The 22,195-nt window shown below is 47.8% G+C and overlaps 1 protein-coding gene across 5 annotated transcripts; it reads left to right on the top strand.

Moving 5' to 3' along the window:
• The first annotated feature begins 474 nt into the window (after positions 1-474).
• DDX59 (DEAD-box helicase 59) lies at positions 475-20,364 on the top strand. Of its 5 annotated transcripts, none has more exons than XM_036835390.1 (8): positions 475-644; positions 1,801-2,618; positions 3,701-3,868; positions 6,762-6,851; positions 13,885-14,136; positions 15,372-15,524; positions 16,040-16,168; positions 19,860-20,359. In XM_036835390.1, the coding sequence occupies exons 2-8, from the start codon at positions 1,812-1,814 to the stop codon at positions 20,121-20,123; spliced, it is 1,863 nt and encodes a 620-aa protein (XP_036691285.1). In that variant the 5' UTR covers positions 475-644; positions 1,801-1,811; the 3' UTR covers positions 20,124-20,359. The 5 variants fall into 5 exon arrangements, with proteins under 5 accessions (XP_036691285.1, XP_036691294.1, XP_036691275.1 ...); XM_036835399.1 differs by lacking the exon at positions 475-644 and adding an exon at positions 957-1,075; XM_036835380.1 differs by lacking the exon at positions 475-644 and adding an exon at positions 1,050-1,594 and having other exon boundaries at positions 19,860-20,364.
• Positions 20,365-22,195: the final 1,831 nt, after the last annotated feature.

Below are 22,195 nucleotides of genomic sequence, written 5' to 3'. Positions count from 1 at the left end.
GAAGTGCGACCCCCTGGGACCCACCCGGCACGTGACTGTGTGACTGTCCCCGCCGTCGGGTGGGGCGGGTGGAAAGGTCCTGAGTATCTCACGTGCACACTAAACCTGCTCCGTTAATTCCAGTTATTCGCCGACTAGAAGCAGATCAGGGTTTGAGGCCCACGGGGTCTCACCCGCTCCCCGCAACACCCCCCCTACCCCCGCCTCCAAGCTTGCCGACCACCCACTCCCACCCCCGTCCCCGCCCCTTTCCCGGCGCCTTGACTCTTTTCCTCCAGCCCCGCCCTCTCGATTACGCGAATTTTTCCAAGAGGATCCCCACGCCTGCCTCTCCCCACGGAACCCGCCCGCTCCAGCCAGTCTCCGGGATTTACAACCGGCCGGAAGCCGGGAAGGGGGCATGGAAAACGCGCGGAACCGCCCCTCCCTTCCGGCCTCTCCATCGGGCCCCGCCTCCCGCGGCGGCCCCGCCTTCCCTGCGCGCCGCGGCGCTTCCCAAAAGCCGGAGAAGTGGATCTTGCGCTCCGCACGGTCCCCCAGCTGCAGGGTGGCCGCGTGGCCCGGGCTCATCGGCCGGAAGCCCGGCCCAGCGCCTCAAGGGGGAGCCGCCCCGAGAGGGAGCGGACGCAGCCGCAGCCGCGCGGGTGAGCGTGCCCCCGGCCCCGCGGCTCGGGCCTGCCTCCCGTCCTACTCCTCTCGTGCGGGACCCGGGCGCCGAGCCGCGGGGGCGGGACGGGCCCTGCGCAGTCCCCTCCCCCTCGCTGTCACCCCCCCTTCTGGCCTCGTGCCCATGGCAGCGCCGTGACGTCACGCGCCTCTGCGTGCGGAGCCGCGGGGGGGGCGACGCACGAGGGGGTTGACGTCGGGGGGAGGGACGATGCCTTGGGGCTGACGTCGCGGGGGGAGAGGGGCGACGCCCAGGGGGAGGGGAGGGGCGTTGGGGCGAACGGGAGCCGCGCGTCTGCAGCCCCGCCCGCTCCGCCTCTGTTCCGTCGCGAGGACCTGCGTTCCGAGCTCCTCCCTCTCGAGTGCAGCCGCCCCTCCCCCACCCCCTTGACCTTTTCGGAGACTTGAGGTTGTAACTCTAGACCTTCACTTGCAATTTCGTTGGAATTTTTCTGGAAAAATGGAATCTGGCAATGTATCCTAAGAATTTTTGTTTTGAGAAAAATGTTTCTTAGCATATTTGGCAGCAGATTAGGTTAAAAGCCTGTTTACCAAACGCTGTCATTTTGCGAAAACCTGTTTTGTTGTAAATGGGAAGCGCTGTGGTTGGAGGGTTACACACGCTGAGAAGGTGTGAGCTTCAAGTCCCTCAGCCTCCAGGTGCTGAGTCCCCCGTGAGAACTGAACGCACGCAGGATACAACGTAACAGAACACGCGGGTGTACTTCGTGCTCAGCTCTGACCTTGGAACCTAGTAACTACTGCACACGTGTTACTAGTGATGCTTGTGCCTTGTTTTAAAGACTCCAGTTGTGAAGTAGACCTTTTTCTTTTTGTGTTTTCGTTTGTGAACGTGTAACAGAAGGGTTTACCCCAGAATTTCTGTGAAGTCTGGTATGTCAAAGTGCAAGGCAGTCCACAGACAGAGGTCAGTGGTGTGGAGCCGTGTGCAGTGTATGCAGACAGGACTGTCTTCACCCGGGGGACTTGGGCGGGGGCGGAAGGGAAGCTTGATGGGAGCACTGCCTTCTTTGTTCTTTTGAGACAAAAGCCGGGGACACGATGAACTTAGGGTTCTGTATCTGTGACTTTATTGAGGGTAGAATAAATCTCAGTGTATAATTTCTTTCACAGAATATTGAAGGATGTTCGTTCCAAGATCCCTGAAAGTCAAGCGGAATGCTAACGATGATGGTAGAAGTTGTGCAGCCAAGAAAGTCAAACCAGAGGCAGAAGACCCCCAGCTGGGTGCAGACGGGGATGGTCCAGCCGATGCCTCGGGTACCAAAGAAGCTGCACTAGTGGCGCATCACGGCGCCCAGCCGTGCCCTCTCCCTGGGCCTGCCAGCCAGGTGCCTGAGGGGGGTCTGGCTGGACCCGAGCGGCGGGCACAGGACACCGATCTCCTCGAAGAGCCGGTGAAGTCCTTCTCCAAAACCCAGCGCCAGGCCGAGCCCGGGGAGCCGGTGTGCGTGGTATGCGGGCGGTACGGAGAGTACATCTGCAATGAGACGGATGAAGACGTGTGTAGCCTGGAGTGTAAAGCGAAACACCTTCTGCAGGTTAGGGGAGCGGAGGGGCAGTTAGCGCCGGGCGGTCCCCAGAAAGCGGGTTCTGAGCCAGTGGCTCCACGTCCTGCTTCGTACGTCTACACCGAGCACGCCTTCATCTCGAACCTTCGGGAGGACCAGATTGAAAACCTCAGACGGCAGCTGGGAATCGTGGTTCAAGGGCCAGGCGTCCCCCGGCCCATCATTGACTTTGAGCATTGCGGCTTCCCTGAGGCCTTAAACCTCAACCTGAAGACCTCGGGCTACGAGGTCCCCACCCCCATCCAGATGCAGATGGTCCCCGTGGGGCTTCTGGGTCGAGACGTGCTGGCCAGCGCGGACACGGGCTCTGGGAAGACGGCCGCCTTCCTGCTTCCCGTCATCATGCGATCTCTGTTTCAGGTAAGGTAGAGCTCGCCTGTAGGAGCCTCAAGAACAGTCAAGGTGTTTACCAAGTGTCATCTTCAACTACATTAAAATTGCAAACTGAGACCAAGTACTTAGACCTTTAGTCACTGGGACTACATTTTATTGTATTGAACCAGTGTCTTCATTGAAGGTCTAAAAAATTGCTTTCCTTACAAAGTGTTGTCTTTTTAACAAATTTTCTATTCAAGGAACAGGCTTTGGGTTTGGGGCGAAAATCCTGCTGACCAGGTGAGCTGTGATTTTTGTGTCAATCTAGCCTGCTTTGATTTTGTGTTTTGAAAAACCTGATACCAAAGTCAGAACACTATTGTAGAGTTTCAAAATATACCACTAAGCATGATCTGCGTTTCATCTTAAAATGATACCACCTTGCCTTACTCGTTGGTTTATAAGCACTCCTGCACATAATTAGTTTAACAGACGTTTTGAGTAATTATTTGCCAAGTACTAGAGAGTTTGTGAGGTTTGGAAGATGGCAAGGGGGAAAGGAGTGAGAAATGTAGGCGAAGGGAAAAGAGATAGAGGAAATTTTGGAACGCGAAAGCGTAGTAGAAGATAATGTGAGAAAAAAATAAAAGACTAGATTTTCAAAATATAGATGAAACTCACTGGAAGACCAAAATAGAATATTTGTATACCAGTATACCAGTAAGGTCTCTGGACAGAGAAAGAAGTAAATCTACAAGAGTGCTGAGGGGAAATCGAGGGTAGGATGCCAGGCTTCACCCAGATCTTCAGGGCAACCAGCAGGTTTCTCTTCCTAGGAGGCTGGCTGGAGGTCGCATGGTTCAGTCGATGGGAAGCCAAGCTTCAGTTTTCCCGCCTTGATTGAGGCAGACGCCTCTCCCTGGTCCTGATTGTGGTCTCTCATTGTCTGTCTGTGTTATCTGAGAAATGGGTGCAATTTATGCTGGTTTTGGAGGAGAATTCTGCAGCTGAGCAGAAGGCCGGTGGGCTGATGGGACCACTTTCAAAGGAAAGCGCTCCTGGGGCTGCCTCGAGGCTCGCGTCCACAGCAGCAGAGCTCATTGCTGGTGTGTTTCACGTCTTTGCAGAGCAAGATGCCATCCGCGCTCGTCCTCACGCCCACGCGGGAGCTGGCCGTCCAGATAGAGCGCCAGGCCAAGGAACTGATGAGCGGCCTGCCCCACATGAGGACCGCGCTCCTGGTGGGGGGCCTGCCCGCCCCCCCGCAGCTCCATCGCTTGCGCCAGCGCGTTCAGGTGGGCTCCCTGGACCGAACGCCTTCGCAGAGGACCTAAGCAATGCAGGAACTAAGGGTTTTTGCCCCCTGAGGAACTTCAGAGTGTGATTTTAGGTGGCCTTTAAAGTCTTGCCACGTGAGCCTTAATTTTAAAGTTCGTTTTCTGTGGGGAAGGACAGGAGCACAGGTTAGGGAGGTGCCTTTTGTTTTCCCAACGCTGTCGGATGTTCTCACAGCCATGACCACCTTTAATCATTGCGTTTGCTCTGGGAGGTGGGGTGGCGTACCCCCTCTTTCACGGTTGAGAAGATGAATCTCCGAAAGGTGGGCCTTATCTCAGGATCGTGGCTGATACACTTTAGAGTGTGATTCCTACAAGCAGGGACATTGTCCTTCATCATCACAATCCAGTTATAGACTCAGGAAATTCACGCTGGTCCGCTGGGATGCACTAACATTGGTGTCACGGCCTCCGACCCCACTCAGGTTTTACTAGTTGTCCCATCAGCTTTTTTTCATCAAGTTCAGAGTCTTTCGTTGCTTGTAGCTCTCATGTCTCTCTCAGTGTCTTCAGTTTGGAACCGATCTTTCCTTTTTTCTCAGGACCTTGGCACTTTTTAAGGATTATAAGCCGCTTACTTGGAAGAACAGCCCTCAACTGATTAGATTCAAGTTACGTGTCTTGAATTTAGTTCTTTAACAGAACATCACAGAAGAGATGCTTTTCTTTTCATTATATCCTTTTAGATGGCACACAGTTTCAATTTGTCCTTTTACTGGTGCTTTTATCTGTCGAGTTAAAACTGTAGAGTTTGTGTGTACTCTTTGTGTTGAATAAGTATTTTAAGGGGAGTACTCTCAGGTTGTGAATTTATTGAGCTTCACCAAACTTTCCACTTACTTACTTTTTTATATCAGTACGGACTCATGGTTCCCTGATTTTTTTACAGGGTTATAATCTGTTTGACCAGTGGAAGCACCTTCCAGTCGGTTTCTGTGTCCTTTTATCATATCCTTGTCATTCTTTGACTACTTTCTTACTTTCCATCTAAAGAAGATGTTCCGTACTTACCTCGTTCTTTCCTGGCCTCAGCCCTGGAACTCTCTCCACGGAGCCCTGGCTCCTTTGGTGTGGAGACTAGTATTCAGAAACTGAGACCTGGGCTGTACCGGGGCTCCTTGCTGTTGAACTGTCATTGCTTCTGGGACCTCAGCCTACCCGAGACCATGAGTTCATGTTGATACTTCCAGTTGTCATTCATCACAAGGTTCCTTTTACGTTTTCTGTTTCCATGTTGGTAACTCTGACGATGAGAAACCTGCCATCCCTTATCCTTTACGTAGTTATTTATCTGCCCCATCCCCCGGCATGTCGCCAGTGTCCCTCCCTCACAGCGATGCCTTCCTCCCTGGACTCTGCCCTGCACGGCCTCACCCCTCCTTGCCCAGCTGCCTCTCCCCCTGCCACCTGGGCCAGGCCTCACAGACTCCTGCCCTTTGGGAGGAAAAGCAACCGAAGCGTCTGTGTGCTCGGCAGAGGTGTCTTTCAAGAGTAAGGACAAGACGAAGACCTACTCAGATAAACAAAACCGAGCGAGTGTATCGCCAGTGGACCATCTAAAGGAACTTCTGGAGGAAGCCTTTCTGCAGATAAAGAAGATTCCAGAGAGGAAGGTGGGGGGGACGGTGGAAGGAAGCTGGTGCAAAGTCGGCAGTACGTGTGTGGGCGAAGCTAAACAAACACAGGCCGAGCGAACAGTGACCAGGAACAAGCCGTGGTTTCCAAAAAATGGGGTGAATACCTTCCCACAGCGTGTAAGGACAGGCGAGATGCGATCGCGGTAAAGCATCGCCCTAGATCTTTCAAGAACAAGCTAAAAGTGTCGATTCACTTTATATTAAGTTATAAATTTGTTGACATTCAAGGCGAAGCACTCAAAGAATGAAAAAAGAGTTGATAACTTCCAAACCATCAGAGTGGAAAATGGAAGAGAAGGAGTGAACTCAAGTCAAAGTAATTAAAATTGACTTGATATTTGTGGATGTCTGAAGTACCCACGCCAAACCCTGTGTTCTGGGGATACAGACCTTTTATCATCCGCGGCAATGTTACCACTGTGCGGGTGTGGACCGGAAAAGTGGGTACAACTGAACATAGGAGGTCATTTGTAACTCCACCAGAGTTATCCCGGCACTGTCTCATTTAATCCTCACGATAGTTTTTAGCGTTTCCATCTTACGACGGGAGAACAGAGACTCACACCATTATTAAATGCTGGAGCCACGATTCCTGCTGAAGTTTGACTAAAGAGTCCCTACTTTTAACCACAACTTCAGCTAATATATTATAAAACTTTTGAGACCCTTGAGTGACCTTAGAGTTCGTTGTACCCAGCCTCGTAATTTAAAAGTGAAATAGCAGGCCCAGAGAGGGCAAGGGATTTGCACTTGTTCACGGAGCCAAATAGCGGTGGGCGTGCTCGTAAGGCCCTCCCGGCGTGGCCCCTGCCAGGTTCTCAGGCCTCAGCCGCCTTCTCCCCCCTCCACCCACGTCAGCCTCCCTGCCTCCGAGCCTCAGCGGTCACGATGCCCTTCCCTCTCCCTGGACCTGCCCGTCTTGCTCACTCCCACTACTCCTGTGGGTGTTGGCTTGTGTTTTAGCAGCACTGAGTACGTCCCTCCATTTATCACGTCCTGTCCTGATCCTCGTGAGCACGTGTTTGCTCCCTTTCTTCCTTAGTGTCATGACTTTCACGAGAGCAGAGACCAAGTCTGACTTACTCATCATCGAGTTCCGAGCGCTTATACCAGAGTCTGGCATGCTTTGGCCACTCAGTAAGTGTAGAATGAAGGAAGACGTGAGTGAACGAACGTGATCGAACTTTCTAATTTGCCTTTCCTCTTTTGTTCAGGTTATCATAGCAACTCCTGGGCGACTTCTGGATATAATAAAGCAGAGCGCTGTAGAACTTGGCGGTATAAAAATTGTAGTAGTGGATGAAGTAAGTAGTGGTGTTTAAAAACAGAGTTTTATATAATCTGGGAAAAGCGCATTATAGTTATATAATTGCATTGTGTATTCAGGCATTTTCTCTCCCAAAAGAAAACAATTCAGGGATTTTTGTTTAATTGGCAGTAGTGGTTCTTAAGCTGGTTCCTGTGTAGCACTGCAGCTAAACTAAAATTAAACCACCACTGTCTTGTCCTAATCGATTGGAAATGTAAACTTAACAGGTATACTGTATTCTCAAGTGTTAAGTTTTTTAAAACATGCTGGGTGTCATTTGTCTACAAAAAAAAGAAAGAAATCAGTGGCAAATAACTCTCAGTGGGAAGTTTGGAAGTAGCTAATGATGCTTAGTTGGAGGAGCTTTTTTATTTTTTTCTATGTGGACACAGGTGTCTGTGGTTGTGATTTTCTGTGTTGCATAGAGCAAATAGGCATTTTTATACTTTGGGCTTGCTTAATAAGAAGTAAATGTGTTATTATTTGATGATGACCCATCACGTGCCAGCCAGACGGGGCACGGCCGTCCTGCCTGCATGCTCGTCCCTCTGGCTGTGACGGGGCAGAGGCCTGGGGTTACCCAGCAGTGATCAGCGCTGACCAGTGACAGCAACCTGGCCTGCGTCTGTGGCGCCAGGGAGTAGCCTCGGGACAGCAGAGGGTGTGGCCGCCACACAGCCAAGACCCAGAAGACGGGGGTTTGAGCCTTTACTGCGCCTGCTGTGAGACCTTGGGCAAGTCATTTCATTTTCCAGAGTCGTGGCAAGGAAGAGTAGTGGTTGTGAAAACGTCTCCCACTGAAAAGTCCCGTATAAATGCACAATAATATCCAGTCCTTTAGAAAGTGCTGCTAAGTCAGCGTTTAGTCCTGGCCCGGCCTTTGGGGGACCTGCTCTGTGGCGTTGGAGTGTCATCCTTACTGCCACCCTGAACGTGTGGCTGGGTTTCCCCTGTGGATAAGCCCTTGTCCTTAGGTTTCCCCTCCCCGTCTTACGAGCCTGAGGATGGTCCTTGTAGAGAATTTATTCATGCCCCCTTCTCTTCAGAGCATTTTCGTTTTCTTACGTTAACAAGGTTTCTGGGGCACCCCAGGGCTGCGCTCAAGGTGGTGGTGCAGGAGGGGTCTTGTCCGGCAGAAGCGCCCCGATGCCCAGCTCCTCGGTGTCTGGGGACGTGGCTCCTGTGTGGTCAGGGCAGAGGAGCTGGGCAGCAGCGTAATCGGTCACATACTGAAACTGAAGTCGGCACAGAGGTGCTCTCTGGGTGCAGGGGACGAGCCCTGGGTGAGATGGGTGGCGTCACAAAGAAGCTTTAGACACCCTCCAAGCCTACAAGGTGCCCTGTTCACAGAAGCAGGCGAAGGTCTGAATTTGTCCCGAGAGCCGAGGTTTGCCTTCCCCCGATGCAAGCTGTCAGTAGGACCGGGTGATGTGCTCAGGGTTCAGGAGGAGAAACGAGAGGGTCAGTACGTTGGCTTCTCAGAGGCCATGGGACTTGACCTGGGCCTCGGAAGAGGGAAAAGGATTTAGAAGGTCAGAGGGTGCGTCCGGTGTCCCAGGTGAAGAGACTGAGGCGAGCAGCCTCGGTCGGGTCGGGCAGTGCACGTGCGCGGGGCCGGCGGGAGAGACGGGCCGGCCTGGGGGTCCCGCGTGAGAAGTAGCAGGAGGTGAAGCCGGTGGCTGGCGGGGCGGGTTGCAGAGGACCCGGAAGGGAGGACGCAGGGGAGTTTGGCTGTGACCTGGGGGCGGTGAGGCTTAGATCACAGGGCGGGTGTGCCACGTGGGCAGTGGTGGTTTACGGGGTCTGCTGTTCCATGCGGGGGAGTTAGAGGAGGAAGAAGAAAGCCAGCCAGCAGCCCAGACGAGGGGGGAGGGTCGGGGACGGGGTGGAGGCAGGCGTCGGGGTTCGCCTGAGGGTCACAGTGAATCACTTACGGGACATGTGATGACTGGACACGCGGGAGGACGAAGGTGGGTGGAGACGCGCCTTGATTTAGGGCCCACGGGGACGGGCTGGGGCCTGGTGGTCACACTCGAGTTGGTTTTGGAGATGTTGAATTCCATGTGGGTGCTGGTGAAGGGGCAGGTACCAGACCACGCGTGAGAGTCCACGGGATGTGCTGGCTTCTCTAAGGAGGAAGTTGAGAGAGACGTGCAGTGTGCTGAGGCTCTGCCTTGTGCAGCTGAAGACAAGTCAGTGAACAGAGAGGTGGTCGAGAGCCCAGAGGGAACTGGGAACAAATGACGTCCCTGGGAAGAGGGGCCAGTGTTGGGGGGCGGGGGGAGGGGGCCGGACACAGGGATGGTCAGGCCGGAAGTCTAAAACAATCCTTTAGGATTAGGAAAATCTGCTGTCACCCTCCGCGTCACCCGTGTCCCGAGGACTCTCTCCCATCCCATCCGCCTGCTCTTCCTTTATTCCGTGTCCGTGACTCAGAACCTTCCCTCTGGAGCCGCCCCGCAGACCTCAGGCCCCCTCGCCTCTGCTCCGGGGACCCGTGTGCAGACCGTCCTTCTCCTGCAGTGCGTTCCCTGCTCCACCCCAGTGACCAGGCGCTCTGTTTGCCGTGTCCCCAGTGGCTGAGATGGAGAACCAGACCTCGTGCTTGGATGTTCTGGTTCCGTGGGTCTGGGGTGGAGTCCGGGAATATTTGCACTGCTTACCTTTAGGGAGGCTTGGGGCATACGGACCATCCTAACTGCCTGACGTACAGTCAGTGCTTATTCCGTGCTGAGAATAATGAATGCTTATCTATCTATCAAATCCATTTTAGGGCTTTTCTCGTGCTAGCCTCTGTTCTTGGTTGTGAGGATGTGATGGAAAGCGAGGTGAGCTGTGACACAGGCGTGTACACAAGGTGACAGGACAGAGGCGCCCGAGGAGGGGGGGCCCCTCAGGCGGGGGGAGCCCTCTGGGGTGCCCTCTAGGCTGAGCGCTGAGGAGCAGGAGCTACCACGCAGAGATCCATCTGGCGGAAGGGCTCCAAGCGGGAGAAGGGCCGCCGGCCACAGGAGGACAGGTGAGGACAAGTGGCGAGTGGGCAGGTCCCGGGGAGGGAGACGGGGTTGCAGGGGGGGCGAGGGGAGGCCGGAGGCCGGGCCGGGCCGGGCGCCATCCTGAGCGTGATGGGCGCCATGCTGGCGTGATGGGGGGGCTCGGGAGGGCTTGGGCCGAGGAGCAGCACCTGTGACGTGACGCGTTCTCGGGCATCTGTCTGGTTGCCTGAGGTGAGCGGGTTCTGGTCGGCCGAGGCGGGAGTCAGGGGTCCGCACAGACGTCAGCGGAGTCTGCGGGGCTGTTGATGGATCGGAGGTGGGGTGGTGATGATGAGAGACGAAACGGAGGTGCCGGACGGTGCCGTCTCCAAGATGCGTGCTGGAGTAGGACTGGGTCTGGCGGTGGGAGAGACGGTCTGTTTTGAACATGTTAAGTTCCAGGGGCCTTGAGGTCCAGCTGGGGCCACGGAGTGGGCAGTGAGTCTCCACCACTTGAGTCCAGGGAGGCGGTTACGGCCCCGAATGAGGTTTGGGGCGTCTTTGATGTGTCCGTGGTGCTCAGAGCCCTGGAACTTGTTGAGCTTCCTGGAGAGAGAGCGTGGGTTGAGATGGAGGGGGCCTGGGACGCAGCCCACGGGCTCATTGACGTACAGAAATTGTCTGAAAAGGGAGAGCCAGGGAGGGAAGGAAGACCAGGGTTTGAGGGAGGGCTGGTCAGGATGTGCCGTGCTGTCATTTAACTGTATCGTGTTTCAAGGATATGAATATAGTAAGTTTCCCTTCTGGACCATCAATTCTGGAAAGGTAGGGTCTCCTCCCACGTCCTCACCGTCGAGCACACAGCATTGAGCTTGGTGTTCATGACGTAGGTTTGGAGCCAGTGGTCCCCGGTCCACACCCCAGCTCCACCACGTCATAGGGCACTGTGTCATGTGCCTCAGTTTCCACATCTGTAAAGCGGGGTCACGATGGTGCCCACCTCCCACCATGCTCCCTTGAAAGGTGCCCAGCGTCCAGTAAATGCCCATCGAATGGGGACTGTCTGCCACCGTTGGCTACGAGTTAAGGTTTGCTGAGTGGAGTGAATGTTTAGCCTGGGGACCCTCAGGAGTGAAGTTCTGGTGGCAGAGATGGAAGTCGGATTGTCTGGGATTAAGGACATCGCGAGCAACGATGAAATGCAGGCAACACCAAGAGCAGTTCCCAGAAAATTAGGCCAAGTTTGCTGTTTATTTAGGGGACACCTACGTTCACCTCTTACCTTATTAATGCTTACTCTGTATCCAAGTGCTGTCTCCCCCCGGGGACTCTGAGATTTTCAGAGTAGCCTTGTGTTAATTGTGAGTGGCTCTAATATTCGAATCACCTTAAATTTAAGTAGTGCTTGTAATTCTAAGAGATTTTTAAAAGTACATGTTCCCCCATATTTTAATCTGTTAACATCCCTCTAAGGTAGGTAGGAAATAGATTTATAAGTGGAAACTGAGGTGTAGAAAGAGTAAGATTTTCCCAAGGTCTGATTGATAATGGCTTTCAAAAAATACAGTTTAGACGGGAACCAGTCATGAATACTGTTTAGGTAGGGGCGTGTGTGTGTGTGATGTGTGTGTGTGTGTGTGTGTAAACGAAACAGAACTTTCATGAAACAATACTTACCCTTGTGACATGTGATTTCTCTGTTCTCATATTTTTTATTCTATCCTATTTTGTGGTTTTAAAAAATGCTATTCATGGCCCATTCTGCAGTTTGAATAACAACTGTATTCTATGAGTAATCCACGTACATTAAAGAGAAGTTAGAAACAGGAGGAAAAACACCCATATTCCCATTGAAATAACCATAAATAACCATAGTCATTGTATTTCTTTTTCATTTTCTCCTGGCCTTGAGAATTCAGACATTGTTCTGTAGACACTGGGAAACTTTAAAGGATTTTAAGCCTGAGTGTATTATAATCAGACTCATATTCTCCACGTGGAGAATAGCCTTTAAGCAAGAAGGCTGGTTCCCAGGAGGGAGGGGAGGGCTTGAGCCAGGGTAGTGGCTGTAGGAAGGGGGAGGAGGGTTTCCAAACATAGTTAGGAAATGGAAAGTAAGTGAAGCAGTGGTGGTGTCTGGGTAGTGGGATGATGGGTGAGTTTAGTTTTCTCTACTTTGTTTTGTTTACCAGGTTTTCTACAGTGAGCATGTTATTACTTCTAGTATTTAATAAATAGTAATAATAATTGCATCTTAAAAAGAGTTAGACGAAGACTTAAAAATGGCGGTTGAATGTGGCACCTGGGGAGTGATTGATGAACTGAAGGAGCCGGTGAGGGGGACGGAGGTGAGCCCTGGACCGGACAGTGGGGGGAGGGCGGGGAGGCGGAGGAGGGAGACCGCAGGGCTGGAGGACTCTTCCAGGAAGTTTGGGTGAGAAGAGAAACTGAAGGAATTTATTTCTCATGGTCTTATTTTTTCTGAACCAGGAGAAGCAAGGCCATCTACTGAGATGAATGGGACTTAGTGGGATTACTGAGGAAGGTGGGGATGTTTGCAGACACACTGTGGGTGTGTGTTCTCTCTGTCTGCCAGTTAATTGAAACACTGAGAAGGGCCATGCTGGTACTTTATATACTTTATCTCATTAATTCTCATTACAGCCCCAGGAGGTAGTTACTATTATCATTTCCATTTATAAAGGGAAAAAACTAAGGCTTAAAGTTCTTCATTAACTTGCTTGAGGTCTTAGGTAGAGCCAGGATCAAACCCAGACCATCATGATAATTTCATATTTTTTAAATGTCATAGAGTGAATAATATTAAAACAAGTGATCAAGCTTCAGTCTAACTGATAGCACATTAGTGGACACTAAAACAATTCAATGTCTTATTTTCCAAAATTATAGACACCCAGATTATATTTGAAAATCAAGATAGCCTGAACTTTTCTTTATTTTAAAATTAAAAACTTAAAAAAATTTTTTTCTGTTTTTCTCAGCAATACATTTATTGTTTTTATTTTTTTTAATGTTTATTTATTTTTGGCTGCGTTGGGTCTTAGTTGCGGCACGCGGGATCTTTTGTTGTAGCGCACAGGCTTCTCTCTAGTTGTGGCACACAGGCTCCAGAGCACGTGGGCTCTGTAGTTGTGGTTCACGGACTCAGTAGTTGCGGCACACAGGCCCCCGCGGCATTTGGGATCTTAGTTCCCAGAGCAGGGATTGAACCCTCGTTCCCTGCATTGGAAGGCGGATTCTTAACCACTGGACCACCAGGGAAGTCCCTCATTGTTTTTAAAAACCAGCAATGCAGAGGTATATGCAGAAGTGAAAACCCCCAGATTAAATTTTTTTTGTTTATTTGAAACCATATTTTATTATAAATATATGTTCATGGTTAAAAAAAAAAAAATCCAGGAACTTCCCTGGTGGTCCAGTGGTTAAGACTCTGTGCTTCAAATGCAGGGGGCGCAGGTTCAATCCCTGGTTGGGGAACTGGGATCCCACGTGCTGCACGGTGTGGCCAAAAAAAAAGATCAAACTTTGCAAAAAGCTATAAAATGAAGAATAAAATTGTTCCCCCCAGCTCACAAGTCTTCTCCCCAGAGTTAGCAATTAACTTTCCTGAGTATACACACAAATGGTCTCATGTTATACATAGTGTTCTCTATTTTGCTTCTTTCCTCCTAGCAGGGATAAAGAGCTTTCTGGTCATTTTTCATGGTAGCACCGTGTTATATGGTATGGATCTACCATAATTTACTTACCAAGTCTCCTGTTGGATATTTAGGCTGTATATGGTGGGGTTTTTTGGCCACTATTACTAATGCCATAATAAAAATCTTTGTATATCATTATAAACATAGTTACACAATATGTAGTTTTATATAAATACATTTTTTTCCCAGTTAATCCTTTGGCTTTTGACATTGTGGTGTATTTTTCCGTGTAAAGAGTTTTAAATTTTTTACGTTCTTAATTGTATCCGTTTTTTTTCTAGGGTGGCCCTGAGTTTTCATGTAGGACTAACTTTACAGTGATTTTGTTTAGGCTGATACCATGTTAAAGATGGGCTTTCAACAGCAAGTGCTTGATGTTTTGGAAAACGTGCCTCATGACTGTCAGACCCTTTTGGCTTCAGCCACGATTCCAACCAGCATAGAGCAGCTCGCAAGCCAGCTTCTGCGCGACCCCGTGAGAATCATCGCCGGGGAGAAGAACCTGCCCTGCTCCAACGTGCGCCAGATTGTGTTGTGGGTGGAAGAACCAGCCAAAAAGAAGAAACTGTTTGAAATCTTGAATGTGAGTGGTAAAGCCGGCAGCCCTGCTTTGTAGATTGCACTTGCATTTTTCACAGCTTTTTGTTTTTTTGGTTTTTTTGGCCACACGGCTTGTGGGATCTTAGTTCCCCGACCAGGGATTGAACCCGGGCCTTCCGCAGTGAAAGCGTGGAGTCCTAACCACTGGACCGCCAGGGAAGTCTCCACAGTTCTTTTTTTTTTTTTTTTTAATAAATTTATTTATTATTTTATTTATTGATTTTTGGCTGCATTGGGTCTTCGTTGCTGTGCGCAGGCTTTCTCTAGTTGCGGCGAGCAGGGGCTACTCTTTGTTGCGGTGCGCGAGCTTCTCATTGCGGTGGCTTCTCTTGTTGGAGCACGGGCCCTAGGTGCATGGGCTTCAGTAGTTGTGGCACGCGGGCTCAGTAGTTGTGGCTCGCAGGCTCTAGAGTGCAGGCTCAGTAGTTGTGGCGCATGGGCTTAGTTGCTCTGCGGCATGTGGGATCTTCCCGGACCAGGGCTCGAACCCGTGTCCCCTGCCTTGGCAGGTGGATTCTTAACCACTGGGCCACCAGAGAAGCCATCTCCACAGTTCTTGAGAGAGTGCTTTTTAGATGCAGCTTCAGGGGAACCTGCTGTAGATGTTTAATAATAAATTGCTTTGCTTACTTCAGAATTCTGTAGGGTTCAAATAAATTTTTATTTGTGAAAACATGCAGTATAGACGCAAGGTTGGTGTTTTTCCCATTATTATAGAAAGATATTTAAATATCAAGGTTATTCCCAAAGAATATTTTTTTTGTTTCAAAAATTTTTAGTAGTTTTATATGTAAGGTAAAGACAAGTTCTTTCTTGACTGTTCTGTCCTTGAGAAATAGAATTTTTTTAACAGTAACTGGTTTAAGGAGAAATTTGTTAAGTGGGTGGTAGGTACAAGCGTAGTTGTTAAAAATACAGTATTAAGTTAAATATGGTTTATTTTGACTTACGAACAATTTTGGAAATTTTAAATTGCACTTCAAATCATTTCTGCAGTTTTAATGAGGTGATGCAGAAGTGTGAAGGACGTACGCTGTTTGCCTTCTGTTTGTGCATATTTTAAAGAAAACACTCATTTTAACAGAATGTGCCTTTTTTCCTTCTTAGCAGTGTTGGTAAACCCATTGATAACCAGCTTATACTAATGCTCTCAGAAAAACGTCCCATTGTAAATTACGTTATAGGAATAATTTTAAATATGTGTTTTTAATGTTTCAGGATAAGAAACTCTTTAAGCCTCCAGTGTTAGTATTTGTGGACTGCAAACTAGGAGCAGATCTGTTGAGTGAGGCCGTTCAGAAAATCACAGGTCTGAAAAGCACCTCTGTGCACTCGGAAAAGTCACAGCCGGAAAGGAAAAACATACTGAAGGTGACACCCAGCGTTCTGTTTTCTTCTCTTTCCTTTAAATCTGTTTTGCCTCATTTTCAAGAGATACCATATTACCTGCTGCTTTTTAAAGCAGACCTTTTTTTTTAAATGACCCTGAGAACTTCAGGCAAGCAGCGGTGTGAAGTTAATTGTTCCTCTTACTCGGGCTTCTGTGTTTTGGGAGCAATAAGCCTGTCCCCTAGGGATTGTCTACTAAATAGATTAATCATTCAGAATCTGCCATTTCTGAAATCAGATCACTTTGGACTGAGGCATAGAGTAGTTCACCTTTGGAAAAGGTTTGCCTGAATAAATTAATAGAAAAAATTCTGCGTTGGGGTCGGAAGGCCTTTAAGCTACATATGTCTCTCAGGTGTACTAAGACCTCTACTTACTGCGAAGGTATTGCAACAACAGTGTTGAAGAAAGTGTTGAGAAAAGAAAGGATAATCTGAATGACGGAAAACCACTCAAGATAAATCCTCAATAATGAATTTTGTTGCTGTTTCGGAAAGGGTTTACTTGAAGGAGACTATGAAGTCGTCGTGAGCACGGGGGTCCTAGGAAGAGGCCTGGACCTGGTCAGCGTCAAGCTGGTTGTCAATTTCGACATGCCTTCCAGCATGGATGAGTACGTGCATCAGGTAAAGAGATTTTACGTGTTACCACCGTTTTGCTCATGAATTTTCTTATGCAAGGCATTGTCGTTATAATGGTAAGTTAAAGCACGACGTAAAACTGCATGTGCTTTTGCTTTTAAAATATATAAACTAAATTACGTTTTTCAAAACTATATGGATGCCTAGAATGCATTAAAAATTAGTTGGAAATAAAAAACTAAAATGGGGCTTCCCTGGTGGCGCAGTGGTTGAGAATCCGCCTGCCAATGCAGGGGACACGGGTTCGAGCCCTGGTCTGGGAAGATCCCACATGCCGCGAAGCAACTAGGCCCGTGAGCCACAACTACTGAGCCTGCGCGTCTGGAGCCTGTGCTCCGCAACAAGAGAGGCCGCGATAGTGAGAGGCCCACGCGCACTGCGATGAAGAGTGGCCCCCGCTTGCCGCAACTAGAGAAAGCCTTCGCACAGAAACGAAGACCCAACACAGCCATAAATAAAAATGAATAAAAATAAATAAAAATAAAGGAATTCCTTTAAAAAAAAAAAAACTAAAATGTTTATTAAAAAAATTTAAGTGATTAGCTTTTGGTGTAGTTTAATTTTCTTTATATTTTTTGTTTTCTTCAGTGAGCATATTAAATGGCTTTTATAAGCAGAAAAAGAGGGCTTTGTTTAAAAAGGTTGTTTTAAGTTGCTGCATCTGGCCAAAATAAAATCGATCCGCTGAAGTGTTTGTTTTTTTAGGAATCATGTCTTCGTCTCCTCTTCATACCCTTATTCGCTCTAGACTTTCACCTTTCAGAGTTTGGTTCCTTTCCTTTGCTGCCAGAGATAACAGCAGCTCTTCTTTCTCGCAGAAATAAAGCCTCTCTGAGCGCCACGTTATCTCACTGACCGCTACCTGTCTTCCTTCTCTGGCATCACTTACAGACTCTTCAAGTAAAGCCTTTCTCTGATGTTCTTAGAATCACCTCTGAATGTCACATTTACTGGGGTCGCCCACTGAAATGCCTGTAGCGCCCTTACTGAGTTGTTGCTTTATTTTTCGTAAGACTTAATAATCTAGCAGTCTGCTCTCTCTCTCCCTCCTCGCTCGCTCTCTTTTCCTTTCTAAGCTCTTTAAATGTTTTTACTTGTTGAGTCTGGCTTGTTCTATTTTCGTGGCTGCATGGGAATGTATTATATGGATGTCCTGTAGTTTATTTAACAAGTCCTTCACTGCTGGACAATCAGATGTTTCCAGTGTTTTGTTATTAAATAATGCTGCAGTGAATACCTGTGTATACACAGCGCCCTGGGCCTCTCCTGCAAGTACATCTGTAAGAGAAATTCCTAGTGGGAGAACTGCTGGGTTAAATGATATGGGTATTTAAAATTATAGTCAGTATTCCCACGTGTCTGATGTTTAATTTCAGGGGTGGTAAGCTTCTGGAGAAATAATTTTGTATCGTTAACATCAGCTATCTTTGGCCGGGCTGCGTGGCTTGTGGGATCTTAGTTCCCCAACCAGGGATTGAACCCAGGCCCACAGCAGTGAAAGCGCCAAGTCCTAACCACTGGACCGCCAGGGAACTTCCTAGCTATCTTTTAGAATTTGGAGACCGTTGCAGTTAATTTTTAACTGCTTTTTATCTCAATATAACATATCTAGTATAAATTACATCTCAGGTGTAATCCACATGCTGTACAATTTGCCAATTTAAAGTGTACAATTCATTGGTTTTTAGTATATTCATAGGGTGGTGCAGCCACCTGTGTAATTGATTTTAGAAAATTTTCATTGCCCCCGAAAGAAACCCCTTGCCCCCCAGCCGTCACCCCAGTTCCTCATCACACGTGCACACACCCTCATTCTCAGGCAACCACAACTGTACTCTCAGTAGATCTATGTCTTCTGGACATTTCATGTAAATGGAATCATACAGTATGCGGTCTTTTGTGACTTGCTTCTTTCACTTAGCGTAATGTTTTCAAGGTCCACACGTTGTTGTAGTATCTTATTGACAGATAATATCCCCTTGTAAGGATACACCATATTTGTCCATCCATTCATTGGTTGCTAGACTTTTAGGTGGTTTCCACTTTCTGACTACTATGAGTAATGCTGTGAACACCCAGGGCCATGTTTTTGTGTGGACATATGTTTTCAGTTCTGTTGGACATACACGTAGGAATGGAATTGCTGGGTCCATGTTGAACATCTTGGGGAACCACCAGACTGTTTTTCCATGTAGCTTCATAGTTTACGTTCCCCCCAGTAAAGTATAAGGGTTCCATTTTCTCCACATCCTCATCATTTACATTATCTTTTTTTTTATTATAGCCAGCTTCATGGATATGAAGTGTTTTTTTTTTTTTTTAAAGATTTATTTATTGATTCATTCATTGATTGATTGCTATGTTAGGTCTTCGTTTCTGTGCGAGGGCTTTCTCTAGTTGCGGCAAGTGGGGGCCACTCTTCATCGCAGTGCGCGGGCCTCTCATCATCGTGGCCTCTCTTGTTGCGGAGCACAGGCTCCAGACGCGCAGGCTCAGTAATTGTGGTTCACGGGCCCAGTTGCTCCGCGGCATGTGGGATCTTCCCAGACCGGGGCTCGAACCTGTGTCCCCTGCATTAGCAGGCAGATTCTCAACCACTGCACCACCAGGGAAGCCCTGAAGTGTTTTTGATTTACCTTTCCTTAATGACTAATGATGTTGCACATCATTTCATGTACTCATTGGCCATTTGTATACCTTTGGAGGAATGTCTGCTTACATCCTTTGCTTTTAAATTGGGTTGTCCTTTTGAGTTGTAAAGTTCTTAATATGTTCTAGAGACCCTTATCAGAAACATGATTTGCAGATATTTTCTCCCATTCTGTGAGTTGCAGCTATTAATTTTTAGTTTTATTGAAACAACTCAGTAAGGTAAATAAATCAGGTAGAAACAAAAACATACTGAAAAACAGCATCTCCACCTTATTTCTCCCCAGTCTCATTCTCTGCAGGCCATCCCTTTCAGCTTTTTTAGAGGTTTCTTCTTTTACAACGTTAAAAATGTTCTGTATGTTGGCAGTAACTATCTATTCATTTAGATAATCTGAGTATACTTTAAGTTCTACATTTCAATTAAGGAGCAGAAATTGACCATGATTGTGTATTTCCCTCCCTTCTGAAGAGTTTCTCAGTATATTTGGAGACACGTTTTGTTCCTTCTCACGGGTCTCCACAAATTTGTGTCTGTTTACTCTGTCAAAATGAGAAATAACTTTATGCAAAAATGGACTTGCTTCAGTCTCACATTTCAAGGCACTTAAGTACTATAAAGGAGATACAGTCCTTTTGCTCTTAATGCAATAGCTTTCAAAAAGTTTCTACCTTAACCCACCCACAATAAGAAATATCTTTGTCTCATTACCCCCTACACATACATACAAACATGCACACACACACACACACATATGCACACACGTGCATAACTGAAACACAAGTTTCACAAACAATACTCACTTTTATTATTTTTATTTTCTTATTTGGGTTGTTTCTTTAACACTATGCTAGTGGCAGCCCACTAAATTGATTTCACAAGTATATTGAGGCGAACTCAAAAAATGCTCTCTGAACAAATGTTCACCTTAGTGAAGCTTCTGTGAATACTAGTCTTCATTTTCTTTCAAGAGACATTAAGATTCTATGTGAACATTTTGAAAACGTCCTTTGCATCTCATTTCAGGTTGGAAGAGTGGGGAGATTAGGTCAAAATGGAACGGCGATTACTTTCATCAATAACAACTCGAAAAGACTCTTCTGGGATATTGCAAAACGAGTGAAACCCACAGGGTCCCTTCTCCCCCCACAGCTGTTAAATTCCCCTTACCTTCATGACCAGAAGAGAAAGGAACAGCAGAAGGATAAACATACGCAGAATGATCTGGTTACGGGGGCTAATCTCATGGACATTATTAGAAAACATGATAAAAGTAATTCTCAAAAATGATTTGTTATACCACGTTGAATAATTTTTATTGCATATTGTCAGTGAAATTTCTGTACATTATTCCTGTATGGTTTGATGAATTTGACATGCACATGAAACAAAAAGTTAACATGATGTAAAAAGTTTTAATAGACTATCAAATTTATACAGCAATATTGTATTTATTTTCCTTTTTAATTTTCATAAATTAAAAACAAAGTGAATTACTAAATGAAATAAAAATTTCTTCTCTCTGGAAAAAGTCCTTTTTTTTTTTTTTTTTCAATAAATATTCCTCGTAGCTATCATCAGAACCAGAGACCCACACAGCCCGACTCAGATGGTGATTCTTCTGTTTTATATCCACTGTGCTGCATGCACGTTGGCACCTGGATTATTGTTGAATCAGTGAATATTAGGAGAAAAGTAAATGATTAAAAATGGAAGAAATGGTCAGTGCTCCTTTTGAAAGAAATGTTAAATATCTATTTTCTCCGTTTTCCTTTCGGCTGGATAAACATAAATTTATTTTACATCTGATGTGGGCTGCTCATCAAATTATGTTGAGTTATGTGAATGTTGCATTGCAATATATAGTTTTATGTTAACGCCACTTTGCTGATTCAGTTGATTTATTTAAAAAATAAATTTAAAAAATGTATTAGGGCTTCCCTGGTGGCGCAGTGGTTGAGAATCTGCCTGCCAGTGCAGGGGACACGGGTTCGAGCCCTGGTCTGGGAAGATCCCACATGCTGCGGAGCAACTGGGCCCGTGAGCCACAACTACTGAGCCTGCGCGTCTGGAGCCTGTGCTCCGCAACGGGAGGGGCCGCGAGAGTGAGAGGCCCGCGCACCGCGATGAAGAGTAGCCCCCGCTCGCCGCAACTAGAGAAAGCCCTCGCACAGAAACGAAGACCCAACACAGCCAAAAATAAATACATATAAATAAATAAATAAATTTTGAAAAAAAAAATGTATTAGTGTGCTCCACACATCTTTCCTGAGCTCACACTATGTTCTGGACATCTGTTCAGTGCTCAGGACACAAGTGGACATTGTGCCTGCCCTCAGAGCGTACAGACTGCATAATAAACCACCTTTAAAGTCTGGGTAATTTAACAAAACCAAGATGTATTTCTCACTTACGGCAGGGCTGGCAGCTCTCCTCTGGGTCTGAGTTCTTCCATCTCTTGGTGGCACCGGCTTAAACACATGGCCTCCAGGGTTGGCCTGAGAAACACAGGCAGGTGCTGGCCTGTCTGGGCTCAGGCTTCCAAACCTCTCAGCTGATGATTTTAAACACTGGGAGGAAGGATGGGCATTTTGCTTTGATACAGCAATACTTTCATTTCTTTAAAAACCATTAGTATTGGTTTAGCTGGGTTAGTTAGGTGGTATGTGACGTAAATGTTGACACTTAAACAAGCATTATATCCTCAGCATCCTCCCCAGGGGTGAGGGACCAACGTGGGTAATTAAACCCTAGTGTTTGTGGTCTCCACCCAATGGGAACAGTGGGGTCAGAGTCTCCCCAGGGTGCGTGAACCCTCAGGACTCCCTCTCGCCCCATTTCTGTCTGCCAACTGTTGAGCGGTATTCCAGGGGACCAGGCTGCGGCACCCTTCAGGCCCAGGGCACTGTCAGAGGTGCAGCGAACACAAGGCTGTGCGTGTACCAGGCGCTGTCAGCGTGTTGGTAATACTCACCAAGGAAAGGGCAGCTTTTCACGAGACTCAGACGTGTTTATAGATAAAAGCGGTATGACCAGAAAAGCAAGAAAGCTTTGCAAATCAGCATTTAAGCAAAAAACAAATACTGTCCGGGCTGTAACATCACCTCCCTGGTCAGCTTAACGCGCGGGCACCCTGGTTTCTGCTCCCACCGCTGGTCACACGACCCTGCGTCTGTGTTCACCTTCTTCCAGCCACGCGGGCCGCGTGCTCTCAGTTCCAGGTTTTGCATTGCGCGGGGCATGTGGACCACGCTCTTGGAGACTCACTTCTCAAGGCAACAGGTGGAGGAGACAGCGGTGGGGAGGGAGCCCTGACTCACAGGCTTGTGATGTGGACCAGACATCAGCGCTGTGCAGAGCAC

This window comes from Balaenoptera musculus, chromosome 1 (genome assembly GCF_009873245.2).
Source record: "Balaenoptera musculus isolate JJ_BM4_2016_0621 chromosome 1, mBalMus1.pri.v3, whole genome shotgun sequence".
NCBI lineage: Eukaryota > Metazoa > Chordata > Mammalia > Artiodactyla > Balaenopteridae > Balaenoptera > Balaenoptera musculus.
The sequence above is the reverse complement of the archived record's forward strand: the minus strand, read 5'-3'. Positions and strand labels throughout refer to the sequence as shown.

What these genes read in the sequence shown, in the direction of transcription:
- DDX59 (XM_036835380.1), top strand. Translation starts at nt 1,812, where the DNA reads ATGTTCGTTCCAAGATCCCTGAAAGTCAAGCGGAATGCTAACGATGAT. An exon ending in TCATGCGATCTCTGTTTCAG is followed by an intron (nt 2,619 to 3,700) that starts GTAAGGTAGAGC and finishes ACGTCTTTGCAG; the next exon opens with AGCAAGATGCCATCCGCGCT. An exon ending in GCTTGCGCCAGCGCGTTCAG is followed by an intron (nt 3,869 to 6,761) that starts GTGGGCTCCCTG and finishes TCTTTTGTTCAG; the next exon opens with GTTATCATAGCAACTCCTGG.